Here is a 15767-nt window from a genome sequence, read left to right on the forward strand (position 1 = left end):
AAAATTCCTCACACTGCTACAGCTCCACCAAAGTCCTCAACAGTGCCTTCAAAGTCCTCAGCTCCTGTGCATCTGGCTACATGTCAAAGGACTGCTGGTTTCTCGATTGCCTCTAGTGTCTCAGCAAGTTCCTCAGCTGCACCAATTTCATCATCTGGCCCGACTCCGCTGAAGACCAAAGCAACAGCTGGACGAGGTCCTCGGCCAAGTCCAAAGAAGAAACAGGTCGCATTCCATGTGCCTTCTGATGATGAAGCTTCTGATGATGAACTTGCGGAAATCATCAAAGATCGCCAAGAAAGGGCCGCTAGAGCCAAAGGCACATCTGTGCCACTGCTGTTGGATCCGAGGAAAATCCTCGATTATATTGATCTCTGGCACAAGGATCCAAACACTCCTATGCCTGATTTTCATATGACCCCTGGACAGAGTCATATGTTGACCCATTTCATCACTGAAGAGAAATGGAAGTTTGAAAAGGCAAGAGAGATCAAGAAAGCTCAATACAGAAAGGAGAAGTTCCTGAAGAAAAACGTTGTCAGAATGACACCTGAGGAACTTCTCAAAGTCCAGACTGAAATTCAAGACCTCAACAAAAACTTCGATGCGTATTATGCTGATTGGCAAGGAGCCAAAGTCAGATTCGTCAACCTGACGAAGAAATTCACCAATGTTGCTGCTCCAACGCAACATGAAATTCCTCAGGCTGAAGCCTCAGCTCAGCCGACTGAAGAACATGCCAGCACCGCTGATGAAGTTCAGGCTGCTGATGAAAATACCAGTTCCAGGGCTGATGATCCCATTCCAGCCGCTGAAGAAATTGCCAGGGCATCCACTAGTGGTGCGCCTGAAGAAACTGAACAAGTCAGGGCACCTGCATCAGTTGCGCCTGAAGAAATTCAACCAGATTCCTCAGCTCCTCCTGCGCCAATGCCAACTTCAATTCTTCCATCTGCCTTTGATGTGAAGAAGACCAAGGCTGCAGAGCGAGCTGCAGTGAAGAAAAGGAAGGCATCAGCTGTGTCAAATTCTTCGGCTGCGAAGAAAATGAAGCCAATGACCAGCTCACTTGAAAATCCAATTGATGCTGTTCCGATTTCCTCCATGCCATCAAAGGACCTTGTTCCTTTTGGAGAAGACTATGAGATCCCAATCGGATCAGATGAAGAACATCATTCTGCTACTTCGTCAGAGCAGTTTGATGAAGAAATTGAAGTGGACGCAATCCCTTCAACGCCAGTCATTTCCTCACCTATGCCTCAGTTCATAGCTGAAGAGGCCGGTGTTGAGGAAATTGAAGATGAAGATGTGGATATAGGATGCACCGCACCTGTGATGAATGATGACTTTTGGGAAAGTCAGCATCCCAATACTCCTCTCTTCACCCCGATACAACAGATTCCTCAGTCCCCCGCACCAACAGTTCAAATGGGCTCTGAAGAAACTCAACCCACTCTCTCTGTGCATGAAGAAATTCCAGCCACTAGTGCTGATGAACCTGCTGCTGCTGATCCTCAGACTGCACCTCTTGAGGAACAAGAAATTCCTCAGCCTGAAGAACCTGAGCTCGCGATTCCTGAGGTGGTGATGCAACTCACTGACACCCCTCTGCCAAAGCAAAAGAATCCGTTCTCAAGCAAACAGAAGTTCAAGGCTGAAGATTTCTTTGCCGAGCACGTATTCTTCACTGACTATAATCCATATGATTTTGCTCGCATAAGGAAGAGGCGTTTCTGGACTGCCGGCCAAGCCAATTTCTATTCCTCGGTGCTCTTCAACAAAGACAAGGTCTTCGATCATGCACATATTCCTCATGTGGACATGGAGTCTCTGCCCGGCTTTGAGCCAGCCCTCAGTGTTCTTCACGACGCAGGACTTCTGAATTTCTGCATTGATATCTGTGACTGGAATGAAGAACTCATTCTTCAATTTTATGCAACCCTGCACATCACCGGAAATGCTGAAGACGTGAACACATGGGTATTAGACTGGATGTCTGAAAATACTCACTACAAGGCACCAGCAACTGAATTGCTTCGTGCTCTACCACTCAGTCCTCCAGTTGATGATGTTCGTTGTATCTACAACGAACCAGAACTTTCAAATCACTATATGCAAGTGCTGATGAAGCCTTTGAAGCCAAGGCAGGCCCCAAGAACCAAATTCCTCGTCAAGGAATTATTGTATGTGCCTCGGACTGTCTATCGAATTCTGACGAAGACAATGAGTCCCATCAAAGGCCACGACTCAAATGATGAAGAAGTCGTTGGCATCATGAAAAATATGCTTTTCAACATCATTCATGGCGTTCCCGTCAACTTCCATGATTTCTTCATGAGGACTCTGGCCAATATTGCTATGTCACCATTCGAGCTGAAGCCCTATGCTCCTTGGATTATGAGATTCATCAGGGCAAGATCTTCACTGAATTACAAAGCTGACACTCTGAACCACGGTAGCTACTTGCCTCCCATTGAAGTCCTCAAATGGACAGTTTCATCAGCTGATGATAAAGGCAAGGCCGCTGCTGCGATCGATGAAGGCATTCGTCCATTGGATGGTCAATTTCGCAAGGCTGCATCTTACTCTACCAATGACGATTCTTCCACACATGACTCTGCCGCAAATACCTCAGCCAAGCAAAATCCTCAAGCCACAGCACCCAGGGTGATGACTGACCGTGAGTTACTCCTCAGTCTTCATCAGAAGGTTGATCGTAATCACAAATGGGTCAAGCGTCAGTTTGGTTCAATTCTTCACAACATGACCTCAACACACAATGCAGTGAAGAAAAACCAATACTACCTCCATGAAACCTTCAACCGTACCTGGGTTGTTCTCTCTCATGTCTACAGCGCTGCAGATATGAAGAATATGGGTCTCAAGGAAGAATTTGACTGGTCTGCACCTCCACCAAAGAAATTCAAGAAGGTCAAAGTTCCTTCCTTGGTGGCCAGCTCTTATTCTTCATCGCGTGACACTGATGAGTATGAAGACTTGGACGACACTGCGGCAGGCCCTGCTTCAACAAACAACCCCGACAACGCTGGTGCTCCTCCATCGACTTGAAATTCTTCAGGGGCGTTAGTCCTCAGTTTCAATCCTTTTGGTCATTTGATGATAAAGGGGGAGAAATCTGAGTTAGTCTTCAAGCGGGTCTATATTAAGGGCATTTTTTTTAAGTTGCAACTCTCGTTCTTCTGAAACTTTTATTTGATCGAGTTGTAATCTTAAACCCGATGGTGTGCTGATACTTTTGTTGCATTATGCTTTGCATGCTTATTCCCCGTCAATGACATTGCACGCATGCTGAATCTCATCAGGCACCATATTTCATCATGCATTTCAAATTCTTCATATTATATATCAAATGTGTGTATGAATTACAAGATATAGGGGGAGATCTCCATGATTCAACTCTTCAAATGTGCATTGCCTCAAAAGCAAATTCCTCACTATGCACATCTTCAGGGGGAGTTCTTCTATATCTTGTAATCAAATTCCTCAATATCAGTGTATACACTTCATATGTTTATCCCCGTTGAAAACTTAACCTATGTTGTCATCAATCACCAAAAAGGGGGAGATTGTAAGTGCATCTAGTGCCCCTTAGTGATTTTGGTGTATTGAAGACTTATAGGTTAAGGGACTAATGCGTTTGTGAGTGTACATAGGTCTATAAGTCTATCAGGAGTTTGATATTTACAGAGAAAGTCGACCCCTAAAAATGAAGTTCTTCAACTGAAGACTTTGATATTCTGAAGACTTTCTGAAGACTTTGAAAGTGAAGAAATTGGTGTGACCTTGAAGACTTGATATTCATTTGTGGAACATGAAGCGTGAAGACTTTTGTTTTCGTAGTTTCATTTTCTCTTTCTTGAGTCATAGGAAACACCGTACTGTTAAAGGGGGTCGAGGAAATACTAAGGAAAATTTTCCATGTGATGCTCAACTCAAAATCCTACACCTATCAATCCCTTCGAGTGAAGCCTTTGGAAATCTCATACAGTTCAGTCACTTTCTTCAGTGACAGAGACGAAGTTCTTCTGGTCACTGATGAATTTGTTCTGACTGAGGAGTTAGGAATTCGTCAGTACGAATTACCTACACAGTGAGGAACATGATAGCCCTGAGGAATTTGAGAGTTAAATTTCCGACCGTTGTTGTGCTGCGCGCCAGCTGTCCCAAAATATCTTATCCACCTAACGGTCATATCATTGAAGGGCATTTATGTCTTATCATGTCGGGCTGCTCCCTAGGCTATAAATAGCCGCCCCCCTACAACCACTAGCTGGTTGGCTGCTCCGAGAGAACTTGACACTTGTCATTTGAGAGCAACCCATCCTCCGAGGACTTTGAGCAAAAATCATCAAGTGAGGAAAAACCCCAAACCCAAACACCTACAAACCCAAAGTGATTGAGCATCACTGAAGAAATTGATCCTGCGTGGATCTGACGCTTGTTATCTTTGAAGACTATGCTTCTTCCAGACGGTTGGGCGTCAAGGTCTAGAGCATCCAAGAGGAATTGTGGATCGCCGAGTGACCAAGTCTGTGAAGGTTTGGAAGTCGCCTAAAGACTTACCACGAGTGATTGGACGGGATCTGTGTGATCTTAGTTCAAGGAGAATACATTGAGGACTGGGTGTCCTGAGCTGCGTGCTCAGCGACTGGGTGTGCGGGACTGTGTGTCCTCGAGTTTAAATACTCAGCCGCTCCAACCAGACGTACAACTGAGACAGCAGCTGGAACTGGTCTACCAAATCATTGTCTTCACCAACCTACTGGTTCTATTTCCTCAACCCTTTCATTTCCTCATTATTGTGTTGAGTGCTTGTTCATATCTGTGTTTGAAGACTTTGACGGAAGACTTTCTCAATTTCCTCAGTTCAATTTCTTCAGTCTGATTGTCTTCATCTTGTGTTATCCTGTGATTACGCTTTCTGTACTCTGTGCTAGTCTTCATTTCATCATGATGACCATGCTTGTATTCTGTTATGCTTACTTCTGAGTACTTATTCCGCTGCTAATAGTTGTTCGCTAAGGAATTTCCTCACCGGCAAATTCCTTAGTGAAGAATTCATAAAAATCGCCTATTCACCCTCCCTCTAGTCGACATAACGCACTTTCAAAATCACTACAACTCATATTTTCTGATGTGTGGGGTCCTGCACCCTCTTCTGTTGGTAGGCATACTTATTATGTGAGTTTCATAGATGATTACAGCAAATACACATGGATCTATCTCATTAAGAAAAGATCCGATGTCTTTCAAGTCTTCAAAAAAATTCAAGCACTCGTTGAAAGAAAATTTGACAGCAAAATCATCACTGTCCAATCTGATTGGGGAGGGGAATACGAGAAATTAAATTCCTTTTTCCAAACTCTTGGTGTGTCTCATCATGTGTCGTGCCCACATGCCCATCAGCAAAATGGGTCTGTTGAACGCAAACACAGACACATTGTAGAAGTTGGGCTCGCTTTGCTTGCGCGAGCATCCATGCCCCTCAAGTTTTGGGACGAGGCATTCCTCACGGCTGTGCATCTCATAAATCATCTTGCCTAGTCGTGTTATAAACAATGAAACTCCCACTGAAAGGCTTCTTCACATGAAACCAGATTATACCTCTCTCCGCATTTTTGGGTGTGCATGTTGGCCTAATCTTAGACCCTACAACAATAGAAAGCTCATGTTTCGATCTAAACAATGTGCTTTCATTGGCTATAGTCCCTTGCATAAAGGTGTCATGCAAGTGTCTTGACATCTCCACTGGTCGAGTTTATATTTCTCGTGATGTTGTGTTCGATGAGACCAAATTTCCTTTCTTTGATCTCCACCCTAACGCCGGCGCCCTTCTTCGCAAAGAAAATCTTCTTTTGCCACCTCAGTTGACCGGTGCACATCACGAGGAAAATAACTGTAATGATTCAATGCTGACTAACACCCATAACCCTGCATGTGAGCTTTCTGATGGTGCAGGTGAAAATTGTGGAGACAATGGTGAAGAAAACATGGCCAATGTGCCTTATTTCATGTGTCCAGCCATGGGGGACATATCCTCCTCGGGATCGCCCCTGCAGCAAGCGGCCAGAGAATCGCCCGCGGGATCCGCGCCCCCGCAGGACCACACCAGCGCGTCGGGATCCTCCCCTGGATCCACCTCGGTCCCCTCCACCAGCTCTGGGTCCACGGCTGACACGCGGGGCTCTCCCACTCGCCGCGCCGAGCCGACCGAGCCGCAAACCGAGCCGCTCGTCTCCCCGTCTGCCACGTGTCAGTGTCCGACTGGCCTGACCCGCTGCTACTCCCGCCGCAGCAACAAGTCGAAGTCGGGGCCGCCCTCAGGTGGTCTGTCATGTCCCGTGGCAGGAGATGCGGCCCGACGCCATGATGGGGTGCCAGTGGATGGACCCGGATCTTCTGCGCCCTCTGGCTCAACCGCGCAACTGTCGAACGCCACAGAAGATCCCTCGGTCACCCTGATCCATGCATCCGAATCTGCATCGGGATCAGTTGTGCCAGGGGGAGCGTCAGCCCGATCTTCTGTGCCAATACCTGCCGCATCTGATCCTGCGCCGCCGACGCGACTTCAAAAAGGGGTAATTCAGTAAGTTAATTACAAAACTAAGTTTGGCTTGGCATGCTCCACAGGTGAACCTAATAATCTGCAAGAGGCACTTGGTGATACACGGTGGAGAAAAGCTATGGAGGAAGAACATATGGCTCTTCTGAAAAATAAGACGTGGCATCTAGTTCCCCCACAACAAGGTAAAATTTTGATTGATTGCGAGTGGGTTTTCAGAATTAAGAAAAAGTCTGATGGAACTATAAACCGGTATAAGGCTAGACTGGTTGCAAAAGGTTTCAAACAAAGATATGGCATTGGCTATGAGGACACATTTAGTCCTGTTATAAAGGTTGCCACTATTCGTCTTGTGTTATCTATTGCTGTTTCCAGGGGATGGAGTCTTCGACAGCTAGATGTACAGAACGTGTTCCTTCATGGTGTTCTGGAAGAGGAGGTCTATATGAAGCAACCTCCTGGGTTTGAGAACAAAAACTTGCCTCATCATGTCTGCAAACTTGATAAAGCCATTTATGGTTTGAAGCAAGCTCCTAGAGCGTGGTACTCATGACTCAGTCACAAGCTGCAATCACTTGGTTTTGTTCCTTCCAAGTCTGACACATCGCTGTTCATTTATAATAAGTCAAATACATCAATATTTATGCTTATTTATGTGGATGATATTATTGTTACTAGTTCATCTGATGATGCAATAGCAGGACTGTTAAAAGATCTGAGTTATGAGTTTGCTCTTAAGGATCTAGGAGACTTGCATTTCTTCCTAGGCATTGAGGTGAAGAGGCATGGAGATACACTTCACCTGTCCGAGGAAAAATATGCAGCTGATTTGGTGAGACGAGCTGGCTTGCAAGGATGTAAACCATCACCAACTCCATTATCCAGCTCAAAAAAACTATCCCTTGCAGAAGGAGAACTCTTGAATCAAGAGGACAACACCAACTACAGAAGCTTGGTAGGTGCTCTTCAGTACTTGACCCTCACAAGGCCAGATATATCCTTTGCTGTTAACAAAGTGTGTCAGTTTCTTCATGCTCCTACAACTGTGCATTGGACAGCTGCCAAGCGTATAGTTAGATATGTGAAGCATACTTTGGGCATTGGTCTTACTTTCAGTAAGTCTTCATCTACTCTTGTCAGTGCTTTCTCTGATTCTAACTGGGCAGGATGCTTAGATGATAAACATTCCATTGGTGGATTTGCTATATTTTTTGGACCCAATTTGATATCTTGGTGTGCAAATAAGCAAGCCACAGTTTCCAGGTCAAGTACAGAAGCAGAGTACAAGGCATTGGCAAATGCAACAACAGAAATAATCTGGATGCAGTCTATGCTAAAAGAACTGGTATAAAACGCATTCAGCCTCCTTGTTTGTGGTGTGATAACCTTGGTGCTACTTATTTATCTGCCAATCCAGTCTTTCATGCACGGACAAAACACATTGAGATAGATTTCCACTTCGTCAGAGAACGAGTTGCTAACAAGCAGTTGGAAATTTGGTTTATACACTCAAGAGATCAAGTTGCGGATGGTTTCACCAAGGCACTACCTACAAGAAGCTACGAGGAGTTCAAGCGTAATCTCAACTTGACCAAGTTGTGATTAAGGGAGGCTGTTAAACTTGTATATGCGCACATTATTGTAACAAGGACGTGTAAACATAATACACGTATCTTGAGATAGAGTTAGTTTGAATAGGTTGTTAGTATCTAGCCTATCTTCTTTCAACCACATGATCTATCTCTATCTCTTCTTTCCTTGTACTCCAAGTTTGTATGCCTTATCAGGGATTCGGCCCCTGCCTATAACATGAAGCCATCGCTACCAGGAAAAGTACCACGTTACAGCAACTCACACACAGCCTACAGGCATGCGACTGCTACTACACTATACTTTAGCAAATTATGTATGCTCAAACCACTACAAACTGATTAAAGATTGGGGAATAATGTTTTTGAGCTCGCAAAACCTTACATTCTCCATTGGTCCAGCCTGCCTTTAATATTACTCTCTCCATAAAGAAATATAAAAGTGTTTAGATTATTAAATTAATGAACCAAAAGCTCTTATATTTCTTTACAGAGGGAGTAGTTTGGAATGATAAAGCTGAATGCGTTATCTAAACAAACTGCTTTCTCTTTTGATTTTTTTCTCCGCTTGAAGATGGCGGTCCGTAGCTGAAGCTTAAGTGTAAAGGCAACATGATTAGTCAGCGAAATGGGAGGAATGCCACATAATCTCCAATGATTTCGGAAGCAATGGCTCTAATAAGAGCAGTGGGGTTCAAAGTTTAAACCCACGAGCAATGGATCGCTGCAAGTACATGAGACCAGGCAAACTCTGAAAATTATGCTGTGATGACAAACTGCAGGTTACCCTGACCCCGTTTTGGCATGTAGCCGAAACTTTCAGTATCAGACAGCAACACAACAGCGTACCCTCAGACAATCTGGTGCACTCCTACTGCAAATAGAACGGCACACATAGGGCAGCACTATACAAAAGTTGCGGCTACATGGCGCCCTCCTCTTGTCCCTTTCCCCCGGCAATATGCCGTTTTGGTACAGTTGAAAGCAAGGCTGCACTAACAGTCAGTGGCCTACTAGGCATATCTAGCTCTTAACCACCAATACAGTACAGACGATTCCATCAAAGCCAACAAAGTGTATCTGAGGGGGAAACAACAAAATATTGTACAACACTTAGCATCAGGTACAGCAAAAGGAGATATCATCAGGCAGGAGCGGTTGGTGCATCATTCGGTGCGTGCTCCTCGCCTCAGCGATACCGGGAAAGCTACTTACACGAGTAAGCCAATCAGGGGGGGGGAGCCTATCTAATTAAATTTCCGCCAAAATAATCATCAGAGAAGGGAAGAGGGTCTATGCTTAGTGGGCCAACGGCCGGACTTACGTGACCGGGACAAGAGCACCAGCTACAAGCCTGCGATTTCACTCGTTTCCCATCTTTACAGATCCATCCTTGATAAGCCTTATGCTTAGGCTATTGAAACGTCCTCTCGAATAATGCCGCGAAGCCTTTCGCCAGTCTGTGCCAGTTTTCATCATTGCTACAAACTCTTCGAAGCTAATTTTGCCATCCTGCAGAAACAATCAAAGCAGATGTTTAGTATCGAGAGGGATACATTCTGAAGGGTGTACCTTCCTTTTGGCACAAGTGCAAATGAACCTCCACCTTGTCGGTGTCAACTTCTTGCAATATGTCCTTCACCACTTCAGTAATATCAACCGCCCCATCCTCCGCCAGGGCCTCCTGAAGCTCCTCAGGCTCGATAAAACCGTCGCCGTCCTTATCGAAAAACAGGAAGGCCCGCCGAAGGTGCTCATCATTTGCCATCCTTTGTAGATGAAGTGAGACAGCCAAAAATTCACCATAATCTAGTGCTCCTCTACCATTTGTATCCACCTAACATCCAACCAAAAAAGATCAGATATGCAAATCTTCAACATTTTGTTCTCGTAAATACTAGAGGACCCTACACAAGTCAAGCCATTTGGACTACTTAATTCTCAAGTTGACTCTCACGTCACATGCAATAGTGTTATACTCTTATTATGAACCTTAAGCGACCCCCAAAAAATGATGGTAAATGATAAAGAATGAGCAGGTACATTTGGGTTCTATATGTTCAACCTGTATAAATCAAAACTTCAGAAAAATGTTAGCCATGAGGCTCTAGAACTCATCTGTCATAAACATCATATGAAGTGAGTAGAACAGAAATGTCCTTACTGGAAATGAAAGTGCAAGTTTATTATATCCTTTATCCCTTAATGCTACTATTCAAGGTCCCAAGAACTAAACTGATTCAAAAAGGGACCAACAATTACAATACTTCTACCCATCTGGTACAAAAAACATGTCAATATATTTTACTGCATTTCCGGTTGATCGAGCAATAGAACTATGTATCAGACATAATTTTTTGCAGAAATAATGCCATTCAGTTTGGACTGTGACCAAAGATAGAGGCTCAGTTAATCTAACTGAACATTTTAATAAGCAAGCAAAACCCTGTATATACTTACAGCTTCTATTAACATTTGCACTTCAGATTCTGCAAGGTGAGAACCAAATTTTGCGATCCCGCTCTTCAACTCTTCATATGAGACTATACCGTCATTATCAGTATCCATCACTTTGAACATCTCCTTTATGTCCTCAACTTCTTCAGCCGACAAGTGGTCAGCAATAACCTAGTCAAATAAATTTCGTCAGTACAACATATTTTCAATGTAAATTTGAGAGAGATATTCAGTATCAAAGGGGGAAAAATCGATTAATGGGAAAACGAAATGCAAACCCTTAAAGCTCTTCTTTTGAATCTGTTCATCCTTGAAAACTGCTTCAGCCTTGACTTCACAATGTCTCCAAGAGGAACATTTGGAGCTTTCTTGGCATTTTGAAGCCATGTATGCTCTGTGACAACAGAAATCGAGAATATATATGAATATCAAACTATGTCAAAAAAGACTGAAGAAATACAAGATGCACAGTAACATAAAGTCGATTAAATGTGTGGATAACTGGTGGATAGTATGGAGACTTGGATAGTCGGTTCAATAGGCATCCCGCGATTGTAAGAAGGAACACATGTAGCTTAAATATTAGAACATGAAGCAGCAAAATGAAGAAATGGCTTTGTTTATTTTGCTAAAATATTAGGCACATACTAACTCAGTATAGTGCAAAATCAATATAATGCTGTCCATGTCTTGGATAATCGACAAGCTTCTTTTTATTGCTTTTATTTTGAGAATCTCAACACACTCCATGTAATAGCCATCTAGTGCTTGGAACTGTGTTTCATGCCAGACATCGACGGTGTATCTCAAGTTTACAGCAACATTTAAAATCTGCTTCCTCAATCATCATTTTACTCTCGGCACCCTCACCCGTCAGATTTCTACTTATGTTTACTTTTGGATTCAGCATTGCTCAGTATATTACATCCAGCTTACAGAAGTCAAAAATATGCTACCAGAAAATATAGCGAGGCAACTACCAGAGCAAGGATTCAAAGTGGATCCTGCATAACTTTTACTACAAATTGATCTGAGTATTAGATCCAATGTGACAACAGATTTACCGCATAGCCAAAATAAACTACATAACATGACATCAGGATATGGTTGGTAGATACTTATGTGCAAAAATGGGGAACTATTCAAAACAATGCAGAATGGTCCAGTGATCTTCTAGCTATCAGATTACACGTTGCCAATTGAAAAACAGAACATGAAAGGGGGTTCAGGCTGAAGTTTAAAGCAGCACCAAACAGTAGGAACTTACGCAAATTTGATGTTTCAGGAACTCTGAGGATATAGAAACTAACATAACACAGTGCCGGTTTGAAAGCACTACCACTATGTACATCTTACCAAGAACTTGCTTTGCCGTTAGCCTGATTTTCGGGTCAGGCTGAAGCATCTGCCGAACTAGATCTTTAGCATTATCAGAAACATGGGGCCAGGGTTCTCTCTTAAAATCTATATTTCCCCGAAGGATAGCTTGTGCCACTCCTTGTTCAGTCTCTGCAATATAGCATGGTAAGACCGCGCGAGAGCGAAGCTGAAGGATAAAAGGTTCTCACAAAGATAAGGCAAAGTACCAGCCCAAAATGGAGGAACACCGCATAACAATATATACAAGATAACGCCAGCACTCCAAATGTCTATTTCAGGTCCATAGTTTCTCTTCAGCACTTCAGGAGCCATATAGTAGGGACTTCCCACAATTTCAGAGAACTTCTCACCTAAACAATCGCATAATGCCATCATATTATGTATGGTACAAAATGTTTAAACATATATGCATAACAGACATTTCACAGGGAATAATTAAAGGCGTGCGACAGATAGCAAAGTAAATCATCAAAGTTCCAGTTGACTCGAATTACAAACATAAAAAGTGATATTTGAGGGTTTTCTTGACATAAAGAGGCATTACAATTCCAACTGTGTCGTATAAGGAAAGGGACGCCACACATTTTCAGATGGCTTATCTATTAGTACGTTCTTCCTACAAGGACGCTGCTGCAAGGACACGTGTTTTCAAGCCTATAAAGATGCTATGTTGATTAATACCAAAGGCCAGATTGGCAATAAGATGTGCTGCCTAAAAACATTTGGGATGCCTATAATCAACAGCGAACAAATCCACAAGAAACAGACAGACCACTTTCTTTTTGTGAAGCAAGTTAAATGTATCAAGCTACGGCAACGGCAAGATATAAGTCCACAAGTTACAACTGTTTGGTGGCTCAATACATACATTAAAATCAATTGGAGCCAATTCTTAGTGATTGAAACAAACAAACAAACAAACCAAGTGAGCAAGATCAGTATGGCAACGAAGACAAGGTGCTTGTAAGTATTGATGGCATGAAGGACAAGTGACACACGAGCAAGGGTGGGAATTCAACAATAAACTCAATAAGGTTCAAGCTGTGCGATGTGAAATGTTCCATAACAGGAAATCAACAAGAGAAATATGGTATAGAACCGAGCATAGATTTACAGCACATTAATGATTCAAGTAGTTCAAGACTTAATTACTTTTTCAACAAGAGGGTAAGAGATATGGAGCAGAAATGGACAGATGGTGCCTATTGAGTGAGAGCAAGCAATATAAAGGGGCACAACTGTGTAAAACTGTTATCAGTACTGTTTCAAAGTTTACTGTGGCATATTTTTCATGATCAGTATGACTTCTTATAAATAATAACCAATACTACTGCCGTGGTGCCGCAAAATGAGCTGCTTATAGATAACGATAAGTCAACTAACAGCTACGTATAGATGATGATAGGCCACCAGATGCCTTAGTATTTCCCAAAATAATTGAGCTCAGGTTCAACATGGGATCAACATACAGATACCAAGACTTGGTATGGAGCATGGACTACAAGCAAAACGACATTACACTATTTTTGGCAACAGCTATGTGCCGTCTGATCCCATTAATGATTCCCAAATCCTAAAAATAGCAGTCACCCATGAACCAGCAAGTGAACCTAGCACCTAAGATTCCAATGCCTGGACTAGCAGCACAACCTGCAAGAGCCAACTATATCAAGAGACATACTACCGAGTACTGACATACCACTAACTTGCTACGAAAGAAAGAATACATCTAAAAAGTCCTACCAAAAGAGAACCACCAAAATCTTGTTCTAGTCAGATTACGCAAGCACGAAAATAGCACTCAGCTACAGTAGCGAGCACTACCAAAAATTCCACCCAGAAACGGCCACCAACCCACGGATCACGCGCTTAGACAAAAAAGAAAAAAAAACGTCCAAAAGTGCAGCGACCAGTTCGTCCGAATCACGGTGGATCTCGGCGGCTCACCGGGCTTGAAGAAGATGGAGAGGCCGAAGTCGATGGCCTTGAGCGGGGAGTTCTCCTTCTTGTTGGCGAAGAGGAAGTTCTCGGGCTTGAGGTCGCGGTGGATGACGCCGTGGTGGTGGCAGAGCTGCACGACCTCGACGATGGTGCGCGTGACGGCGGCGGCGGCGCGCTCCGTGTAGTGGCCCCGCGCGACGATGCGGTCGAAGAGCTCCCCGCCCTCGCAGAGCTCCATGACGAGGTGCACGGCGCCCTCGTCCTCGCAGGCCTCCCGCAGCGTGACGATGCTGGCGCTCCGGGGCAGGTGGCGCATGATGGCCACCTCCCGGCGCACGTCCTCCACGTCGACGGGGGTGCGCAGCTTGCGCTTGGAGATGGACTTGCAGGCGAGCAGCTCCTTGGATCCCCGGTCCATGCACAGGTACGTGACCCCGAACTCGCCCCGCCCCAGCTCCCGGTCCAGCGCGTACTTGTCGTCGATCCCGCCGCTCACGTCGCGGCCCTCCTCCCCGAGCACCGAGAGGCGCTTCTTCTCCCCGCCGGCGCCGGCGCCGGCCCCGCCTCCGCCTCCCCCCGCGCCGCCGCCGTTGCGCGCCTGGTGGGGCTTCTTCTTCCCGGCGGAGGCGGGGAAGTGCGACGACGAGACGTCCTCCCGCGCCGCGGCCGCCGGGGAGCGGCAGCAGTTGCCCATGGCCGCGCGAGATCGGGGGTGGGGCCGCTAGGGTTCGTACGGCATTGGGCGCCGCGCGGGTGGGGGAGGAGGACGGGTCGAGGAGGAGGAGAGAGAGATGAACTGACTGCTGTGCCGAGGGACAGAGAAGGGGGTGCTACTGCTAGCTAGAGAGGCAGAGCGGTAGTAGTCTTTGGAGTAGTAGAGAGGGACGAGACCTGTGTCGTCGGGTATAACGGTATGGGGGAGCCGTGGGGGACGGGGCGCGGGGGACGCGTAGCCGCGGGGGCGGTGGTGGGGAGGACAATGGTGGGGAACATTCCCACATGTGATGATGGTTTGGTGAGCCCGATGGGTCGCTGGACGGTGGACCCGAGGGCGGGGTCGGGGCCTCTGCGGGGAGTTCGGGGGTGGCGGGGCCCACGGTCGTCGGCAGTTTGACCGGATTCCGCGACCGGGGTTTCGTTTCGACGGCGAGATAAAAACCAGGCCCCGATTGGCCATTGTTTAGTGAATTGTAATCTGGTGAAAGATGCTGTCAGAAAGTTTTCTTAAAACCCGGTGTTACGCGATTGCATCAGCCCGTGTAACAAGGAATCGGGATATAATCTGCGACTGGGCGTTAATTAAAGGGGAAATTTTTGAAGAACGCGATGCTTGGTTATTAAATCATGAATGTCATCAGAATCTACAATGTGGATGCTGGTTTAGTACCTTTTGTTCCGTTATCAATGACAGTGGAATCGGCCCCTGTGTCGCTTGGGAGAAAAATCTTGAACGCGGGAATGAAAAAAACATGCAACTAATGAACAGAAATACAAATAGTCAAATACAAATACGAGAAAACAAAGGAGATGGTTAGACTGCGCGTAAAAGATGAATTTGTTGTAGGAGTGTTGTGATGTAAAGATAAAAGATGTGTCCAATGGTTTATTTCATCCAACATCAAAGCTATGTTTCACTATCATCATGATTACAGAGTACTACAAGATATCCATATACCCTTAGCTTCGCCGGTTCTCGGCCCTCTCTCTCCCTATGGAGCGCACGTAATCATTGTCGTCGGTTGTGGCCCTCCTTTCTCCCATGGATCTACCTTTCCTTCCCGCCATCACATTCAGCGACCTCGAGGTACCACTGTCTT

General features: G+C 45.1%; 1 protein-coding gene across 1 annotated transcript; it reads right to left on the reverse strand.

Annotated features, from left to right (window-relative positions):
- Positions 1-9194: 9194 nt before the first annotated feature.
- LOC119348279 (calcium-dependent protein kinase 16) lies at positions 9195-14810 on the reverse strand. The gene is made up of 7 exons (XM_037616505.1): positions 13957-14810; positions 12216-12359; positions 11986-12138; positions 10908-11023; positions 10633-10800; positions 9779-10009; positions 9195-9684 (listed from the first exon to the last, which is right to left on the reverse strand). Exons 1-7 carry the CDS (start codon positions 14642-14644, stop codon positions 9535-9537), a joined length of 1650 nt encoding a protein of 549 aa, XP_037472402.1. The 5' UTR covers positions 14645-14810; the 3' UTR covers positions 9195-9534.
- Positions 14811-15767: the final 957 nt, after the last annotated feature.

Source organism: Triticum dicoccoides, chromosome 1B (genome assembly GCF_002162155.2).
Source record: "Triticum dicoccoides isolate Atlit2015 ecotype Zavitan chromosome 1B, WEW_v2.0, whole genome shotgun sequence".
NCBI classification, from domain to species: Eukaryota; Viridiplantae; Streptophyta; class Magnoliopsida; order Poales; family Poaceae; genus Triticum; species Triticum dicoccoides.